Source organism: Botryllus schlosseri, chromosome 14 (assembly GCF_051294905.1).
Source record: "Botryllus schlosseri isolate E-star chromosome 14, Bs_hap1, whole genome shotgun sequence".
NCBI lineage: Eukaryota > Metazoa > Chordata > Ascidiacea > Stolidobranchia > Styelidae > Botryllus > Botryllus schlosseri.
In genome coordinates this window covers 22,560,340-22,580,820 of record NC_137249.1, presented here as the reverse complement: position 1 = coordinate 22,580,820, position 20,481 = coordinate 22,560,340, and the positions used below count along the sequence as shown (strand labels likewise).

Genomic DNA, 20,481 nt, shown 5'->3' with positions numbered 1-20,481 from the left:
ACGGACTAGAAATAGATGAAATATTGTATAGTTACGATTCCACCAAACGACATTATCTAGGAAATTTTCCTATTGATCGACTTCCTCGGCGACCGAAACCTCCCTACTCATTAATCATTAATTATGACGAGGCCGACGAACCAGGAAGTCACTGGGTATGCATCTACGCTGATGAATATGGAACTCATTTTCACGACAGCTTCGGCATAACTCCGTTCAGAAACGAAATACCCTGTTTCCTAGAACCTGAAAAGTATACCAGTTCGATCAAACCATTACAGCACAAACGTTCAGAGGCTTGCGGAGCGCACGCAATTTCATTCCTTAGCTGCCGCAGTGATGGTATGAGCACGCTGTCTTATTTAGACCACTTCGGAAAAGATAAGAAGCACAACGATAGTATAGTCTGGGACTTTGTTCAAAGAATTAAACGAAATGCGAGCAAATAGCTTCACTGTCATACAGTACTTTGGAGATGAGAAGATTCGAGTGAAAATCAGAGAAAAAATCATTGTAATGAATCCTGAACGCATTCACAGACTTTCATCTGATAGCTTTCATATACGTATTTATCCGCATGACCGAGATATTACATTATTCATTGGAACTGATTGGTTGCCTGTACGCTTTCCTAATCATTGTATGTACATAGACGTGTTATCGAAACATAGAATTGTACAGCAAATCAGTGAAGAATTTGTTGTTTTTCGTAGACTAAAAATCTGGGAATCTCTGACTAGATCGCGTATATAAATGGAAGATGTCGATGATATCTTAGCTGTCGTGTTCATCGTACTGCTTACTATTTGTTGTATACTGGAATGGGTATCATGTTGCTGTCAAGAACGTGAACAAGCTAGTGAAGCATGACCATAGCAAGAATTTCTGTTGCTACTCAGTTTGAGTCGTGTCGTAATTACGAGGAAATGATTGTATTACCTAACGTGAGATCAATTACCATTCCCTACACGTGTATACTTTTCCATTATGATAATAGAATTGTAGTGAAACCAATTGAAGATTGTGTTACATACCCATCGCGTAATATGATTGTCTGTAAAGACGAACATTATCGTGTGCTTTATAAATCGTGCTTGGTCATTGATTTCAAGGGTAAGGCCATTGTTGTTGGTAATATAATCCTATTTCAAGCGTTTTGTGATGGTCGTTTCATAGCTCAATAAATCACTGACTCGTGTTCGGGCGTGTTTATCCATTAGCTAGTAGCAAAATGCAGATTCGTCCGGGATTTGAACCCAGGACCTCTCGCTCCCAAAGCGAGCATCATACCCCTAGACCAACGAATCAGCGCACAAGTCAAGATGCATCAGATCAGTGCAATAATCTTTCGCCAATAAATCACTAACTCGCGCTATTTTTTCATATAACCAACAAAGACACATTATGGAGTTTTTTTATTACAAAGGTGGGGCTCCACAATTAATATTTACAAGGCATAAACAAGTCACAAGCAAATGATAGTTTTAATAATTGTAATCACGCTGACAAATCGCAGTTGGTAGAAACTCTGGCATAGCGTTCGGTATATTGCTGAGCGCGTTTAAAGTAGAGTTGTCTATCTTCCAGATAGAGATGTGCACTTTCCGCATTCATAGGATCATTTGGATTTGGTGCGCCAAGTAACGAAGATATTGATAGCAGCACAGTTGATGTAGTTAGCGCTGGTGACCATTGCTTCTGCAAAATATCCACGCATATAGTGCCTTTCACACTAATGTTCGGGTGAAATATATGAGTTTCAAATCTCATCTTCGGAGGTCGAAACGGATACTCTGTGGGATATTCTATTAATATTTTAAACACTCCTTTTTCGTATGGCGTTCCTTGGGGTCCTTCAATTGTTGCCCACCAACTAAATAGATTCGATTCGTCAATCGGTCCCGCTTTGATAGTAGAATCAGAACAATTCCGAAACTTTTCTCGCTCGAAACACAGTCTTTTCAAAGCACACATTCTGAGTGATAATCAAATTGAAATGATTGCGCCACCTTTGCGTCATTAGCACTTCAACGGAAAAAAGAGTGGAGAGTACGGGAATTGAACCCGTGACCTTCTGCTTGCAAGACAGCTGCTCTACCGCTGAGCTAAATCCCCAAGCGATTGCGACGGCTTAAATGTTAGTTTTGAGCAGTAGCATTAGCAAATTTATGAGATAGTTCTACTGTTGCTGTTGACTTAAAAACAACTCGATGTTCTTCTTTCGTTACTTCAGTATCGTATATCTTCATTGTTTTTCTTTCGTCTTGATCACATGCTAGCAGCTCTGTATAATTACATCCTTCACATTCTAGTATAGTGAAAGGATACGATATTTCCATTACATCCACACCAACCATCTTCATACATTTCGAATATACTATCCATGATACGGCCTTGGATCCAATAAACTTACAAGCATTTATTCGCACGGAGCCCATGATGTAAATATAACAAATAGTAACTGCGATCGAGCTTTTATAAGTGATACCACATGACAAAATGCCTCCATCCGCCATTTTGTTCTATCCACTTTCGTTTTTTAGTAGCAATGTAATTCCCGAGTGTCTGTATGATAGCATCTATATCCCTGCCGTTATGCGCAGCCTCGTTATTGCGAGCAAGAATGCCGCCAAGCACATAAAGAGACACAATCTGACCCCAATTTTCTTGACTATCTCTGAATATTTCATCGGCTATCATCAGGAACATTCGCTCAATGGGTGAATGTTCTTTATATTTCTCATTGACTTCACTATAACGAAGGCGCTTGGAGACTGCGTTTAGGATAGTTCGATATCGCTCAAATATTTCAGTAACATCTCGTCGTAAGGTTTTCTCCACCTGCGTATTTGCTTTAACGCTTGAGCCATCGATTTCATACATGATAAAATTTCTAGCTAAGGAATATGCCGTGGATATAATTTCATCCTTTTCTTCAGTGAGCGCAGGTGATACTCGCAATAATTTCATGGTTTTGAAGATAACAGTGAGCATCAACTACGCTTGTGACGTAATCATGAATATGGTGCAATACGCAATCATAGGTAATCAACTTACGCAATGACGTAATAAATATCTCAGCGTTACTGGACTGGAACTATGCCATCTCTCGCACAACCAAAACCTCTCTCGTATTGGAACCACACCCACATTGTTCTGCATTCTGATTGGCTAACAGATGTCACGTGATCAAATACTCGACGCTGATTGGAGGGGGTCAATGACGTAATAAACTGGAACTAGACGTAATCATATCTAAGCATTATTGGAACTAAGCAAAGCCACTCTCGAAATAACTAAAGTAATCAACTACGCATGTGACGTAATCATGATGCAATACGCAATCATAGGTAATCAACTTACGCAATGACGTAATAAATATCTCAGCGTTACTGAACTGGAACTATGCTATCTCTCACACAACCCACACCTCTCTCGTATTGGAACCACACCCACATCGTTCTGCATTCTGATTGGCTAACAGATGTCACGTGATCAAATACTCGACGCTGATTGGAGGGGATCAAATTGACCTCTCTCATACTACTTGTTTAGCGTGTAATTGATCCGGTAGAGACTCATCGGTACATTGTATAATGGGGATTTGGTACACCTCAGTACACCCCATTCGAGAGGTTATACCCTTTAAAAGTTTTAGTTACACACTAGCCTAGGGTGTACGAAACACCCGGTTGAAGAGCCCTGGACTACACTATTTAGGAAAACTATGGTTCAGAATATTGAAATGTCCAGTCCGTGTATATGCCATTTTGCATTGGTTAAGATTTACAAAAAGTGAAAGCCAAGGCCCGCGCACTAGATCTTTCTGCTGGCTTGCAACGTTCAATATCCCGGTTGCATATGTTTAGCAATTGCGCATACATACTGCGGAAGTGTTAAACCAAGAACGATCGAGTACACTATGTAGGAAGACTCCGGTTCAGAAGATTGAAATGTCCATTTTGCATGGGTGAAAATGGAAACTAGTCGATCAGTGTATTGACTCGACTTGTACTGGAGTCATTTCGCATGAATCGGACCAAGTCTCATGACTCGAGTCTCAGACGGCCAAGATCGACATTTCATTGTAATTTCGAAGTTCAATAAAGTTACCCCACAATTTGTATTTCGTCTAATAGTTCTCGTACTTGAAAAGTCGACCAGAAACTCTGAAAAGAGAGGGAAAAAATATATCACCGAGCAGGGTTATAGAAAGGGGGTATAATAACAAGACTCTAACTCGAAACTGAACTGTCAACACAATGACTTGGATTCGCACTGGAGTCACAATACTGTGACGCTGAATCGACCCTCTGCTCCCTGACTTGGACTCGGACGTGACTTGGGGGTGAATTGAAAATTACCCCACTTGACTCGAGTCAAAAGTATAAAAGTGAGATTGACTTTTGACTCGGAACCTTGTGACTTGGTTACAACCCTAGTAGTTGTATAGGCTTCAAGACATCGCTCATGTTGAATAGGTCGCGTCCATGACTATGAATAATCTCACAACACACACAACAGGAATTCCACAGTCCACATAGATGGGGACATTTCAGTCGACCTCAGTATTGTTGCAGTTACATTTGCACAAATCATCGATTTTTCCAGCACAGCTTTTAGTGGGCGCCATGGCGCCCACGATTGAGAAATCCTGGTTCAGATACATACGGGATCGAGATGCGAAATTAAGGTACGTTGTCGAATGCTAGCATGAATGTGTCATCACTGCAATGGTCCAAATACTTACATCGAATATATTTCGATAAAATATGGGAATATAACAAACTCATCGACAACAACTTCCTACCATAGATATTATCGTTTGGATCACCCACGCGAAATTAGGGTGCGCGGATACTGTTGAATTCTATAGCATAAATGATTTATTGCATGATTTATTTTGCACCTCATAATTTGATAAATTATACCGATAATCAGGATATTCCGATTCAAGAGGTGTTTCATAGTAGAGCAACGAAGTCATTATATAATGACATATGGTAGGTTATACATATTGCGTCACCCCGACGTCGAAACAGAAGTACCTATCAGCTGATACTTTACTGATTGCAAAGCATTCATTTTCAACTTTTCGCTTTATGTATTGGACAACACAATATAATTTGGTTGAGACTAGGGATGGTGGGAACGTGAGGTTCACGTTCGCGTTCTCTGTGTGAACCGCGGAAATTTAGAGCTTCACGTTCGCAAACGAGCCTTGGTATATAGGCTCTGCATTGCGAACCTTTGTCATAGACATAGATTACAATTTTCACGTCATTATAAAATCTTTGGTTGAACTTATTTGCATTCAACTTCGCACCAGCATTCTATGCATGGCCCTGGCAGCATGAAAATTAACACCAAACGGATATGTACCTTGCCAATCTCCAAAATTTTACTTGCTTTGTTACAAAGGTTGGCTCGAAATATCCAGCTTTCCGTTTATGAATATTTAGTGACTATCTGCTGTGAGTTTGACCCAAAATCACACAACATCAAGAGTGACATACACTTTATGTAGGTGTAGTCAGCGAATGATGCTTATTCAACAATCAATGAAATTGATATCATTGTCTGATGTAAAAAATGTAACGGGCGTACGGGGTCAATCTTGATTTCATATATTTATTGTATCATAAAAACCAAATCCATGCGATGCAGGTGTTGGCTACTGTTGAATAACTTGTTAATGGGGTAATATCGGTAGAAAGTATAGAAATCGTTTTAAACTAAAACGCTGAATACATTGTCCGGTCTGGCCTAGACCGTTAAGCGGTAAACTTATATTCCGTTGCAAGTCCTCGTCGAAATTGTCGGCAAGGCGACGGAAGATATCGATTTTCTGGGATTAAAATATAATTTGATTGCCCCGGTTGATACATTTGGTGACGTTTAAAATGTCAATATGTACTTCAGCATTGTGGCATTATGTGGCCCGAGTTGTCGCTAGGTAACGTGTACTGTACATTAAAATAGGCTATCACTTCAATGAAATGTAGGGCTGGAATAATTTCATATTTATTGATAAGATGGCCTTTTACACCCCATAATCATAGTTTCATACTGCTTAGGTGGCCTTTTCAACATCAACCACCAACATTTTTAATTTCCCAGCCACTGTCTATGCCGAAACACGACAAAATGTACGTGACATCCTTTCATTAGTGGTGATATCAATAATTGTAACATGATTATTGTGATTCCTGCCAGTACATGCCATGTATCACCAGAGCAACGCTTAATATCATGTATTTTATTCCTGGGTTTCGGGCTAGTATGTTGAATGGACAACCTATCGAAATCTTGAACCATATATAAGGAATTTCAAAAATCGAGTTAAAGCAAAATAGAACCCGATGTCTATATGCGAATTGAACTGAGTGAGAACCACAATATGCACCCAGAGGAAAAACATACATGATATTTCGGATAGCTGCGGTGTGCTGGGGAGTGACATTGTATCACCGATCCATAACTGTCTTCATCCGCCAATCACGCCAGAATAAAAAACCTACGATCAGAGATAGTGTATAATATACTCAAATCTATATATACCTGGTAATAAAGTATTAAAGTATAAAGCATGGGCATGACGTATCACTTTGAAATCAGTTAACTGGTCTGGCCCGGGAGCGGTTGGAAGGTATGAATCCGACCTGCAACCCAATTTGAGTTTGACAACCCTGGCTTAAAGTGATCAGCGCGGGGATCCTAGTCGTATAGAACGATGTAATTTTGAGAAATGTAAATATTTTTCGTGTATGTCATAAACGATCGAATACCTGCTCAATGAACAAATATCACTTGAACTAAATTGCAGGACACGGAACTAAAAAAGCAATTTGCATGTCCGTGTGATTCAACTGAAGTTTTTGCATAACTATTGTGAGCATATACATTATCTATCGAACACCTGCCATATTAAGTTCTGTTCGATACGCATCATCACGGCAGCTGCAATTGAATTATCAAGTTGCTTTTGAAATGTCGCTCACAATTTGGATTTTATTACTGTTCGGATTCGCGATCTACCTTCGTTCATCAGGTACGATGAAGCAGTGTCTCAATTTCAATCGCATTGTATTTTCTGTTTTCCAGCGAAATTGTGCATGAGAAGATACATCAACGGTAAATGGATATGGAAGGGAGACTGCGGGGTCGGAATACGAGTGATTTGACGTCAACAATGAAGGTTCAATTCAGTGTGTGTTTCATTCAGGGTCCGGGAAGGATGTCGGAGATGCAGAAAGAGCTTCAAATCAAAATCAAAGATAAGACGAAGAGATGCATTGCGGGCGAGGGATGGACCGTGAGTAGCATTTCAAATCCACGGCATTTCTTAAATAATGAGTATTTGCTGAATTCCATTGCAGATTTTCCAGCGAAGAGTAAATGGAGATATAGATTTCTACCGAGGTTGGGATGAATACAGAAAAGGATTCGGGAGTTGTGAAGGAAATTGGTGGCTCGGTAGGAAGGTTTTGATTTTTGACTTCTTCAACCTGACTCCTTCAACCTGTAAGATTACGTCGATATTATCTTGGTTATGCTAGGGTTGTCATACGTCTGGAATTTCCCGGACATGTCCGGAATTTAACTGTTCAAACTAGCGTCCGGCAGGAATTTCTAAAATATGCCAAATGTCCGGAATTTTGAAGACTTGGCGTGGCCCCACAATCTTTTCGTAAATTAACACGAAAACATTATTTTTGGGAATATTTATGCTGATGCATGATATTTTTCTTCGCGCTGCGCGCGATTCACTATCACACTCATTGATTTTAATATGGGGACTAACACCCTCGCAAAAAGTGCAATAAAATATAAATGAAAACAACCTTCATTCACTAGAATAAGCCTAATTGTAATCGCAATTATAGGAGAACGGTATATTCCTAGAGATCGTTAAGGCCGTTTGAATGCTTTATTCAATGATATATAGTGGTTCCAAAGTTGGCGGTCGTTTGCCTTTATTCTGGGTTTCGCGAATATGTTGAACGTAATCAGCTTCCAAAATAGCCCGTGAGTAAGTTGGGGCAAAGGTGCTGACATCAAATTTTGATCCGCGCGACGGAATGTTTTCAAATTGTAAATGGAGTAGTGACCATAAAAGGTTGGAAACCGCTGGATGTGAGGAGTTTATAACGCTCTGTGGTACGCACCGGCATAAGGCTGATAAACAATCTTATCCGTGGGACATAAATATGACTTAACGATGTACAATTACGCTCCCTGTATTTGCGAACTCATCCACCTCCACCAATTATACCGCTAACATTGATCATGTGGGCGCGGGCGGAGAGTGTAGTAACTGTAGTAACTATATAGTAATACATGGAACAACCAATATTATTGATGGAATTCATTCAAAAAATTTAACGACCAGATGCACATAGAAACCAGATTCATATAGCAACCCCCCCCCCCCCCCCCCCCGAAGTTGCATCGATTATTCCATGGTGGGCTCAAAATCATTGTTTATTTAAGTGGGAAGGGTCTGAAAAATGTGGTTTCGGTCCCGGTTACACAAAATTCAGCCACATACATTCTTCTGAACCTGATCGTGACCACCTCTGGTCTATGGGCAACGCTTTGCTAGTGTGACGTCAAAACTCATTTTGAAATCCTCTAGTGGGCGCTAAAGAGTGTTCGGAATTTGTGTCACAGAAATATGGTAACCCTAGGTTATGCCCTTATTAAAACCTTATTCTGGTAAAGTGGATTGCTTCGAAACCAACGTCTTCCATGATATCGTAACGCTTGTCATCAGGGCTCGAGGAGTTGCATGAAAGGACAAAGCAAGGAAATATGGAATTAGAAATCAACATGATCACGAACAATACAGGAATTCATTTGATGGCTAAATACAGGCAAGTTTAAAGCAACGGTTCTTGTGACCCACTATGTGATTTCAAAATAATCTTTCAGCATTACAATAAGAAGTAAGCCGACAGGTCGCAAAATCAGACAGTTTTCATTCTCAAGCGCATTAACCAATCACATCAACGAAACAATCAGCAGAAATCTAAAACGAGTGTTCGTTATTGCACACTGTGGAAATTCGGCGAATGGATCCACGAGAGTTGCCAATATCACTAGATATAATTTTAGATATTGTGTCATTAACTTGATAGACGAGACATTTTGGTGTTTTACGAATTGATCATCCTCCATAAGTCGATATACGCGAGCTTACCCTAGCGATGATAATTCAAAGGTAGGATTTTTGGGTTAGATATTGTGAAACACAGTGTCGGGATGACTCGATTCATTACCTGACTTAAGTTACGAAGCGAAACTACCTCGGGATTTACCTAATTTAAATATTACCAATTACGTTATCAATCATTTAGCACAATGGTTCTGAAACTGGGAACGTGCCCCCACGTGTAAACATTTGAAGGTGGTGCGAAGGCGCAGTTAACTGAAAATATTTCGCGCTTGGCGTGCTTTACCTCCAGCGCATGGTTATTGCTCTGTGCATTGTCCGAATTTCACATTTGATAATTTTCTTACAGTCCTAACCTTTCATGCCATCAAACTACCCTATGGGATTGCCAACATTCTGATTGCTCTCTTTAGTATTTCATGAAATCAGGAAATGAGCGCTTGAAAGTATTTCATTATCATAAAATGGGTCTATTTAAAAAAGTCCGAGAACCACTGATTTAGCAAGTCTGAAGGCTTCCGTTGCGAACCACTAAGTTATAATATATATTTATATATACCGAGCGAGATAGTGTAATGGTTATGCGTCCGGCTTCTCGAGCGGTAGGTCGTGGGTTCGATCCCCGGCCGGGTCATACCAAAGACTCGAAAAATGGTATCCGCAGCTATCCTGCTAGGCGCTCAGCAATCACGGATAGCATGGAGGAGAAAAAAAAACGGGGGCGCAGACTAGATGACCTCATGGGGCCGTAGCGCAACTCCGTCGCCAAAGCATCTCGATGGTGCAGGCGAGAAAGAATATCATATCTCTCTCTCTATAGTCGGTAATGAACCCTGAAAGTCGTTGTATTTCATATTCCTCTTACATCCTTTCTCTTGTGCTATATTAGCTCCTTCCAAATCGGAGCGGCATCAGACAAATACCGTTTGGCAGTTTCTGGATATTCTGGCAATGCGACAGACTCATTTGAGCATTCACATGGCGGAAAGCAATTCTCCACAAAGGACGCCGATAATGACCTGAATCCAAAGCAGAGTTGCGCGAATAGATGGAAAGGAGCTTGGTGGTACAATAATTGTCGTGACGTGTACAGCAACTTGAACGGGGTGTATGGGGAAACCGAAGTACACGGAGTATCCTGGTTTGACCGTGACCAGGATGCATGGACCTACATGAAATTTGTGGAGATGAAGTTCAGACCAAAGTGATTTTTTGCCACGTTATCAAACTTCGAATTTCACTTCTCCCGACAAATTCATTAGCCCGCGTACTATTGTTTACACGACAATCGCGAAATCAAGTTCATGCTTTGAAATTGCTTATAACTGAAAAGGGCATGTCGATGTTAGTAATATATTTTTTAACATTTGGTAGACAGTAGAGCATACAACCTATGGTGGCCGCTTGACTGCGCGAGCTAGACATTTCCGGTAAAAGGCGCGTCAGAACTCTCTGTTTTGAAAAAACAAAACAAAACAAAACATAACTACTAAGAACAATAAATGTCGTAAGCCAGTCTCCCATGCGAAATTTGAAGGTTTGTTTTGTACGTGCCTCAAAATTTAAATTCATTCACTCCTTCTTGCAAAGGGTTTGATGACGTCGATTGGTAAATGCAATCCAGCCCGATTATAATAATAAAATAAATGCCCGCACGCAAGCCATATTATCCACACGTACTGCATGCCGCACAGAGATGAGCATGGATTAGGATTAGGTTTTCAAAACAACAGGATTTGTGAAATTTTGTCGGATTTGGATTGGATTAGACTTTTTTTTCAGAACGGATTAGGATTTGGATTGGATTTACCTATTTTCTGGTTGATTGAAATGTCGTGTGGCGAATGGCGACAAACTTTATTCAGATCAGATTATTGTACTTATGGTTACTAAGTTATCTTGAATCAAGTGAATCGTTGGTTGTGAAAGAAAATTTTCGAATCCCTCCATTGCGTAAATTGGTATTTTTTTCTGAATTTCCCCTTGGAATCGGATTAGGATTGAACATGCACTTGAATATGAAAAAGTTATGGATTAGGATTTGGATTTGAAGGTTCGGATTTGGATTGGATTAGGACATAGAAATTTCAAATCCGCTCATCTCTAATGCCGCATACCAGATTTTCCCTACGCCCCAGACGCCGCTACCACGCAGCAGGATAATATTCATCTCTTTGCCTAGTTTCAAATGATATTGTTTGCATTAATGCATGGTTAATAAATTGGTTATGCTTAGTTATACGCAGTTTGAGAGTTACTAAATGGCGAGGAGTGGACCGATGTACGTACACGGGAGAACGGTTTTAAATTTAGATAGGTTCCTTGTGGTACAGAATTTGAATATTGCAACTAACAACACATTCATATTCGCAATTTATTCACTCTAAGCTTTTCAACTGACCCTCGTCTGGAGTGACCGTCAGCAAATACGGAGATTGAAATTCGAAATATAAAGATGAAATAGATAGTGTGACGTAAGAATGGTATAACAGCAACGAGAGAATTTTAATGCCTTTTGTCGAGACAGTTTTAACGGTAGTCTGCTAAAACAGACCGAACGCTCAAAAAGTCTTAGCCCACTTTTCCAGATTAGGACACGCCATGGGCTGCTATATTACGATATGATGGGTAAATGCTAGATTGCGAAACGGTAGTTTCAAACGTTATGGTGAGCTATATTTACTGTGATGAAATATTTGATACGGTCGACAATGCGGTGTGAGCGGAACCAAGCAATCTGGTACCTAAATTATATTCACTAATACTTTCGTGAAAACATATTTGTCACTCCATAACTACTGTGCGTGAAGCGCAACAAAATTTCTGGGTTTTTCTTGACTTTTATGAATATTAAATGTTAGTACTCCGTGAACGAAGCTCCTAAATTCCTCAGGCTATCTTTCGTATTGGGGGATTAAACTACTTCTACTTGACAAACTGAAAATAGCGAAAAGTAAGTAAGTAAATCACAAAATATTACGAAGTAGAAGTAGAAGTAGAGAAAATCAGACCTACTTGAGTAAGTACCAGAAGTAGAGGGAAACTACTTGAGTACATGTAAAAAGTAGATGTACTTCGTTACTGACCACATCTGATGGCAACCCTATTCTAGACGCATGATATACTGAGCTACTACATGCCGTTACCACTCACTAATCATCGACGGTGCGTTCTCTGATATCGATGCGGACCGAAGACTGGGGTCTCTCCGCACTCTGTGTTACACCAAGGTAAAACCTTAACATGATTCTTGTATTTAAATAGCTTAAACCACGGTGGGAAAAGCGATGCAAGCTTTCTGTTCGCGAACAACGCATTCTGAACACGACCAGCGATGGCAAGAATTCTGCCTATAGGCACGGTACACACGACACATCATAGTTATTAACTGCCTGGTCAGGTCAGCTTTTGTGACGGGGCGCCACCTATGGCGTCTGGTGACGTCACGTCACAAGACAACGCGTCGGCGGGAGATCTGTTGGTTGGGCAAATTCTGTTTGTTCTGTTTAATATCACTGTTATCTACCTCGACCGTGACCTGATTGACACAAATCATGTTTGGATATCCATAGTGATCTTACACTACGTCTATATACTTTTATTCTAATTCCTGTCGATTTTTGGCAACGCTCTCTTCGCCGGAGGCTTTTGTGAGACACCGCGTACCGATGGATTTGATGTTATATAGATGTGACATTTTATTATATATTAATTAAACTATCATATCCACCTTGGTCTTGCCAAACCTTCTTATGACATATCGAGGCTGGATGCAGATGAACAGTTGTAGAAATATTTTACTGGTAAATATATTTTCGGTCAATTTTATTGCGTTGTGTATGCTGAAGTTGGCTTGGATTTTCAGTTGCATGATTGAAGTACTGCGGGATTCTGCACAGACATTATAATTCATCGCGCTTGGATCTCTTCTTCAGCTTCTTTTTGGAATCTTTTGCATCCTTCTTAGCTTTGTGTTTTTTCCCGCTTTTCGGCGTACTTGAACAGAAACTTGGCGAGCCCTCTATTTCCGAAAAACACATCAGCTTCTCCAAACCTTGAGCTTCAGACTTACGGAATGTTTCATAAATGACATCTTCTCCAATATCGCCGATAATGACGTTGCAAAATTGCTTAAACCTAGAATGAAGAGTATAAATAAAATATAAGTGACCTATAAAATAGCGACCATGGGGTACCCGAGTCTCAATTGAACCCTGACAAGCCGGTTCATGCATCAACAAATAACTGCGATTTGCCAAGAGACGAGTTCCTGAGGTCCCATGGATTCAGTGCTGTTTCTATTTGGATTTTCCAAATACTGTGTGAACTGTCGTGTGATTATAAATCCTTAACGTGGAACTAGAAAACGACGAGGTATAGTAGATATACCCTATCATCCTCGAAGCCTTGAATATAGTCATTAAAGAAAAACAGTTTATCGCCTATCATCAAAACGCATACAATAAGGCAATATTTGAATCTTAGAGTGACATATACACCTATGATTTTGCGAATGAAATTGTATTTTTTAAATTAAAAAATGATATAAACTCTCTATTTTTTCGGTGTCCTCTTTCACAGTAATTTACAAAACAAGTCCTCGAATGATAATCATGAAGTGGGTCTGTGTAGCCTACAAAACATAGAAAAACATTAGATCGATTTAATGTGCAAATTGCATTATTTTGATTATGTTATTCGAGAGACTCTCCGTCTCCCTATCATTTAAGGAGGCCCGCTTTACTCGGATTGTTGGACCACACGCAAGTACACGTGTCACATCATTCCATCTATGCTCTTATAGCCATAAGAGTGATGAGTATAACACATAAACTATTTCAAAACCATCATCAGATCAATTGCCTTACAGCAATCCCCAGCTAAGAATGAATGTAATACAACTAATAATGATAAGCACTAATAATAAGCACCTTCGAGATGAATCTCCACGGAAAGGAGCAATTGAAAGTTTTTATTTGAAATGACTTCCGGACATGAATACCTTTTCAGAAATGAATGAAATGATGCCGATTTCAATACATGAGCTATTGCAATTCCACCCTGTAGAATTCGTTTTCAGTATTCTGTAGGTCCACAGTATTTAAGTGGACAGCATTTGACGCACCCACAAGACTGTACTTCTTCCGGAAAGCCTAATAAAATCCCCGTGGTAAGTATCGGCAATAGGTATACAAGATTTATCTCAATCTCACACCGAGACTAATAATTCCTGACCCCGATTGATATATATGCCAGTGGTACTCAGCCGCCGGTCCGTGACAAGTTTATTGCCAGTCCGCCAAATATATTACCATTCCCTATCCCACTTCCAGTATGCTAGAAGTGGGACTTTTGTCCATTAATCAAATCAGTAAAATATCGAATTGTAAGTTGATGTCGAAGTTGGGAACGTATCTTCTGCATGGTGCCGTAATAGACAGGCCGCCGTCACAATTGTGGTACTGCTGTGCGAAACCTTTTATAGATAGCCTATACAACTTGTTTCCGACAAGTTTTTCTGTAAAGGCTTCGGAGTATTTTAAACAGACTTCTTTGAATTAAGCGAAACTTATCAGGATAATATTGAGTCTATAGCAAACATCATGGTAGCCTTTCTATCAAAGGATACCGAACAATAACAATCAAGTTTCTGGTCTTTAACAGCTAACTTCGCGAACTTCCTCTTGCATAAACTTCAATAGAACCTCGTATAAATATATAATATCAAAGAGTCAGCAGTAAATCAAGATTCTTATATTACATTAGATATGCATACATTTGTCGCAATGAAATTTAGCTTTCATTTTGGTCGGCCACATTTATTTAAAGTTTTACCGGTCCACTCGGTCAAAAAGGTTGAGAGCCACTGATCTATGCCATATGCCCCAGGGAATAATGAACATGACTGTTTTTCAGTTCTGAAAACTGATTATAAAGCAAGTTTTTAGACAGTAATATTGTCAGGAGCGCGTTGGCCTAGCCTATAGCGTTTATACTACAGTGATGCTTAGCTGCTTTTGTCCAGCGGTCTTCTGTTAATTCAAATCAAGTACAGCATGGAGATAGATTATATGAACATTTTAAAACATAGCACGAGCGACCATAGATATGGTAGTATGGTTTTCGTGTCGTCTCACAAACCTGAAAGGCCATTTTCCGCCGCCCTGCATCACACCAGGGATGTCGCTAGTTTCAAATCCTGGTCCGGATAATCGGTTCTCGCCGTCGACCTCTTTTATTCCGTATTGAGTCCATTCATCGTTGCAGATATCCTCCAATATATCGTCGACCCTATCCTCTGATAACTCTCTTTTGCGACTTTTGATTGATGGGAACTTTTCGATCTCTTTCTGAAAGTAAAAAATGACTTCTCGATAGAATTTTTCGTTATTCAGGCTGCAGAATAATAGCATGAAATTATCAATAGGTGACTACCGCTACCATCAGACGTCGGATTCAAAATACTCAACTGTAAATGAGTCAGAAAATCGCATTGATATTATTCTGCACGCGTCACAGCTCAAATACTTGGGCATGTGTATTGCCATGGAGTCTTCGTCACTCAGGTCCGGAGTACCCATACTGATTGTCCCCTCTGTTGGCGTATTTCTTTTATGTGGATTTGGTGGAATTTTGCTGGGATCTCCGCTGAGCGTAACTTGACCGTGCGTGAACCGAGTTATTGCCATCAATATGGCGATGGAGAGAACAAGCATAAGTCTACGACCACTCATTTTAATCACGCCTTTCGCCCAACTGTATAGGCAAAATTAATGTTGTATTGGTAAAGATATATATTAAGTCCTATAACACAAACAGTTACATAAATATTATCCTCCTTTATCTTTGGTGTATTTTAGCAACACTGAACAGTAGCCTACATTAAGGATAATTTATGCTTTTCACTTCGGTTACGGTAGACTTATGACAGACTTTTCACAGACAATCGATATGAATTAACCAATCTTGCGAATTCCGTATCTCAATTTCCCAGTCACGTTAGCTCAGGGGTGGGCAAACTACGGCCCGCGGGCCGCATGCGGCCCTTCACACCGTTCTGTGCGGCCCGCGAGAGTCTAGAGAAACTTATTAAAAATATTATTGAAATGCGTACTAAAGATCGAATTAATGCAGGGACTTGATTAATCTTTTTCTTAGTATATTTCACCATGATAATTCTAAGGCAGTTCTCAAACATAGGCATCGCGCCCCCCTTGCGGGCATGAAAGCATCTGAAGGGGGTGCGAAGCTGAGCTTAACTGAAAAAAAATTCGCGATCCGTGCGATTTCCTTACCATTCGTAATTATTGCTCTATATTTAGTCTGACTTTTCATATTCAAAAATCTCTCATCCACAGTCGTAACCTTCCACGCCATCAAACTATCCGTTAGGTTTGCTAGCATCCTGTTTGCGTTTTGTGATATGACGATAAGGGGGCGAGAAATCTTTTACCATCATTAAAGGGGGCTTGACCTACAAAGTTTGAGAACCACTGTTCTAAGGTGAATACTCCCTCTATTATTCTATTATATTTATTATATCATATGTTTAATTTCCGTCGCGACAGCCTGACTCTCAAGGCCCACGCAGTTTGAAAGGTTTAAACCAGTGACGTGCCGTGAGGTTCATGGCTGGTGAGGCACGGACCCCCTCCACACACACACACACACACACACACACACACACACACAAACACGCACGCACATAAAGTAGCCTACCTGATAAAGAGATCCAAAATGTGAATAACAACAGCAGCGGGTATAGAGAGCATTTTCTTTGCACACTGATAGCCGTTGCAATTCCACATTATACAATGCATGTAGGACTGGTCGCTATTGTGCTAAATGGGCAAGTTTAAACGGATAATAATTACCAGGGATGGTGTGAACGTGAGGTTCACGTTCGCGTTCTATGTGTGAACCTCAGAAATTTAGAGGCTCACGTTCACAAACGAACCTTGGTAGGTTCTGCACTGTGAACCTTTTTCATAGATTACCATTTTTCACGTCATTATAACATCTTTGGTTGAAATTATTTGCATTTCAACATCGCACCACTCTCTGCATGGCGCTGGCAGCATAAAAATCAACACGAAATGAGCACCCACCTTGCCAATCTAAAATATTTTACTTGCTTTCTTACATAAGTTTGCTCGAAATATCCAGCTTTCAGTTTGTGAATATTTAGTGACTCTCTGCTGTGAGCTTGACCATGTCATAAAATCCAAATCCGTGAGATTCACTACTGTTATATAACTTTGTTAATTCGGTAATATCGGTAGCAAGTATATAGAAACCCGTTTTACACTCTGCTCAATATCAACGTAGCAATATTCAGACGTCGAATACATTGTCCGGTGTGGCTTAGACCGTTAAGACGTAAGCTTATATATTCCTTGCAAGTCCTCGTCGAAATCGTTGGCAAAGCGACGCAAGATATTGATTTTATGGGATTATTATATCATTTGATTGCCCCAGTTGACACAATTGGCGACGTTTAAAAAGTCAATATGTACTTCAGCATTGTGACATTATGTGGCCTCGGTCGTCGCTAGGTATCGTGTGCATTAATAGAGGCTATAACCTCACTGAAATGTAGGGTTGAAATTAGCAATATGACGTCACGTGACGTCACGATGTTCACATTCACACGAACCTGAACCTTTCAGAGGTTCACACCATCCCTAATAATTACTATCTCTTCAAGTACCGGTATAAATTATTCGAAGCATAAAGCAACGACGATGCAGCCTATGCAAGTAGCTATCACATACCACAATTTAACGGAAAATAAATAACAGCTACATAAGTAAGGGAATGTATTTGCTCCGCATTACGTATTGGCCGTCGCTACTATATAATTCCTACAAGACAGTCAAGTCAAGACTGTTGTATTTCGAAATCGATAGCGCGTTTCACTGTGCTGGGATTGTCCAATTGTTAACGAATAGTACATGAGGCAAATTCGTTTGTGCCTCATCTGGCCATTGTATCGCTGCGATGGCATTGTCTGTAATAAAGTCGAGTGTCACCTTCCATGGCGATTTTGAGGGGGTTTTGGTGGTCTGACGCTGTTAATATTTGGATTTTCGGAATCAGTGTGACGATAGCATTTGATTGATACCAGTTGTTATGAATTCCGAGCTATTTATGATGAATTGCATTGTCGCAGGTGAGGCACCACCCGCCTGTGCCTCACCTGTGCCGCAACTCTCCTTTCGCGCTGTATTTTTGAATAATAATTATGAAAATTGATGATGTTGTGTGAAAAAATGTTCAAATTTAATTGTTTATGAACATCGATATAAAATATCAATAATCATCGACTCATGGAGGGTTTTCACAATTTTCACTTATTCGCCCTGACGACAGGTGAGGCACTGCCTCACCTGCCTCATTGGACCGCACGTCACTGGTTTAAACTGCTCAACATCACAGAAATCCTAAACGAGATAGACATAATTCGGATCACAATTGTGATTTCAGATTGGCCACTCCGGTTTTAATTATTTCAGTGATGTGCTTATAAAAAAACGATTCGTGCGTGTCTTAGGTAGATTCGTTCGCGTAGAATTAGGTTATTTATATTTTATGTAGTAGAAGCGTGTTTGAAGCTAACATGGTTATGGTGCTGTCAGCATTGTGTGTCCTGGAAATGAACCAAAAGTGGAATTAGTAAATCTATGAACAGAACGCTGCCCATAGATTTAAATTTTAATCCTGTTCTAGGAATCGGGACAACCGACTTTCATCTCTATAGTTTGACGAATTGGTTATGAAGGCTGATCAGCCTATATGAAATCTCGCCACTGTTTCAGACGCGTGTACGATATCATCAAAGCAATGTTGGATTGTTTAAATAAGCATATATACCATCTCCATGTCCTCACTATATAATCAAATACCGATATTGCGTTGTGCCTTATAATGCCAATTTTATATAGTGCGGCCCGCGAATGCATTCAAATGTTGAATGTGGCCCGCGATCTCAAAAGTTTGCCCACCCCTGCGTTAGCTATACACTACTGATCGTCACACATAACTAAGCCACTTAAATAACGTCCTACTACAGCATATTCCTATAATATACATTATATACATATAGTCGGTGAGGGACGTGTTACATAAGTCACAGTAGAGAAAGACAAATGGACTCTATCAATTGGACAAGTTGTTATGTGCTGGCTCACGGTGAATAAGCAAACAAACCCTCGTATTGCCTTTGTATTTGTTACATTCATATCGCTAGGGCTAATGAATATTACATGAATATTTATTGTGAATTTGAGCATAAGTCTACACGACATTATTGGTCATCATTTAGGGACATAATTGCTATAAATAGATCCTAACCGTGTTGACACGACTTGAGCCAAGTTGTGCGAATGATATGAATGACGGACAATGCCGACATATGCAGTATAAGATGCGATCAAAACTTGACCAGAACGTTACAGACCCAAGAAATGTTAAATGACTTAGACAACTGGAATTACGTTAATTAATTTGATAGGTCAAAGAACCAACCATCATACTTTTTACCGCCTTTCCCGGCCATGTACGAATTTATATAACGGATCCGACACCGTCTGATGTCGGGCTACCGCTGTGGAATTCCAAATTGCATATTATATCCAGTGCGTATGCTTTGTGCATTCGAGTTGTCTTACAGTTTATGACTGGTTTATATAACTTCGTAGATCGGAGTGCCCCTCTGTCAACGGATTGCATTGTTTTTTTCTCGATTCATGCTGAACTTTGCTTGCGCGGCGCATTCCACCAATCAAGGAGTTTAAGTCTAGCACGCAATTACACATTACAACTTCCAACACAGGCCGAACTTGTGGGTTCCGACTTCTACTACGCATACTATATACCGCTCCGGCATCTTTGACTTCTCTAATACATCCTATATGAATTTTATGAGGATAACTCTGTACGAACTGCGCTTCGCTTCCAGACAATTCTCTGCCATTCCCCTATAATCGTCATGTGTAGCTCACGTACCAACATACTTTCGCAACTACTTACGTGTAGGCTATAATTCACGTCGCCTAGTTTTGGACACGTTGATCTAATGCACGGGTTATCTTATTCCTGAATATTTCTCTCACAACAGGTGAGCTCATTCGGTTTTCAGCAATCATTAACGCACGAATCGCAGAAAGATTGGTACTCAATAATCTATGTAAACAATCGAGAAAGGGTGAAAATAGGTAAATAGCTTTTTGTGTGAGTTACGAGCATTTCTGCTCGTTGAATGCTCTCATAATACGGTCAAAGTATTTGACGAATCTGCAGAAGGG

General features: G+C 40.1%; 2 protein-coding genes and 2 non-coding genes across 4 annotated transcripts; 1 reads left to right on the top strand and 3 right to left on the bottom strand.

Annotated features, from left to right (window-relative positions):
• Positions 1-1,235: 1,235 nt before the first annotated feature.
• On the bottom strand, positions 1,236-1,307 carry Trnap-ugg (transfer RNA proline (anticodon UGG)). Its single transcript has one exon. It is a non-coding gene; the product is annotated as a tRNA-Pro (tRNA).
• A 736-nt stretch (positions 1,308-2,043) lies between these two features.
• Positions 2,044-2,115, bottom strand: Trnaa-ugc (transfer RNA alanine (anticodon UGC)). The gene has a single exon. It is a non-coding gene; the product is annotated as a tRNA-Ala (tRNA).
• Positions 2,116-6,942: 4,827 nt separating this feature from the next.
• On the top strand, positions 6,943-10,033 carry LOC145456528 (ficolin-1-like). Its single transcript, XM_080334668.1, has 5 exons — positions 6,943-7,051; positions 7,105-7,163; positions 7,226-7,315; positions 7,380-7,476; positions 8,777-10,033. Exons 1-5 carry the CDS (start codon positions 6,991-6,993, stop codon positions 8,884-8,886), a joined length of 417 nt encoding a protein of 138 aa, XP_080190794.1. The 5' UTR covers positions 6,943-6,990; the 3' UTR covers positions 8,887-10,033.
• A 2,921-nt stretch (positions 10,034-12,954) lies between these two features.
• On the bottom strand, positions 12,955-16,148 carry LOC145456525 (marginal zone B- and B1-cell-specific protein-like). Its single transcript, XM_080334665.1, has 3 exons — positions 15,646-16,148; positions 15,317-15,525; positions 12,955-13,312 (listed from the first exon to the last, which is right to left on the bottom strand). The coding sequence occupies exons 1-3, from the start codon at positions 15,907-15,909 to the stop codon at positions 13,078-13,080; spliced, it is 708 nt and encodes a 235-aa protein (XP_080190791.1). The 5' UTR covers positions 15,910-16,148; the 3' UTR covers positions 12,955-13,077.
• Positions 16,149-20,481: the final 4,333 nt, after the last annotated feature.

What these genes read in the sequence shown, in the direction of transcription:
- LOC145456528 (XM_080334668.1), top strand. Translation starts at nt 6,991, where the DNA reads ATGTCGCTCACAATTTGGATTTTATTACTGTTCGGATTCGCGATCTAC. An exon ending in TTGCGGGCGAGGGATGGACC is followed by an intron (nt 7,316 to 7,379) that starts GTGAGTAGCATT and finishes ATTCCATTGCAG; the next exon opens with ATTTTCCAGCGAAGAGTAAA. An exon ending in TGAAGGAAATTGGTGGCTCG is followed by an intron (nt 7,477 to 8,776) that starts GTAGGAAGGTTT and finishes GCTTGTCATCAG; the next exon opens with GGCTCGAGGAGTTGCATGAA.
- LOC145456525 (XM_080334665.1), bottom strand. Translation starts at nt 15,909, where the DNA reads ATGAGTGGTCGTAGACTTATGCTTGTTCTCTCCATCGCCATATTGATG. An exon ending in GATTTTCTGACTCATTTACA is followed by an intron (nt 15,526 to 15,645) that starts GTTGAGTATTTT and finishes TTTTACTTTCAG; the next exon opens with AAAGAGATCGAAAAGTTCCC. An exon ending in GGCGGAAAATGGCCTTTCAG is followed by an intron (nt 13,313 to 15,316) that starts GTTTGTGAGACG and finishes TCTTCATTCTAG; the next exon opens with GTTTAAGCAATTTTGCAACG.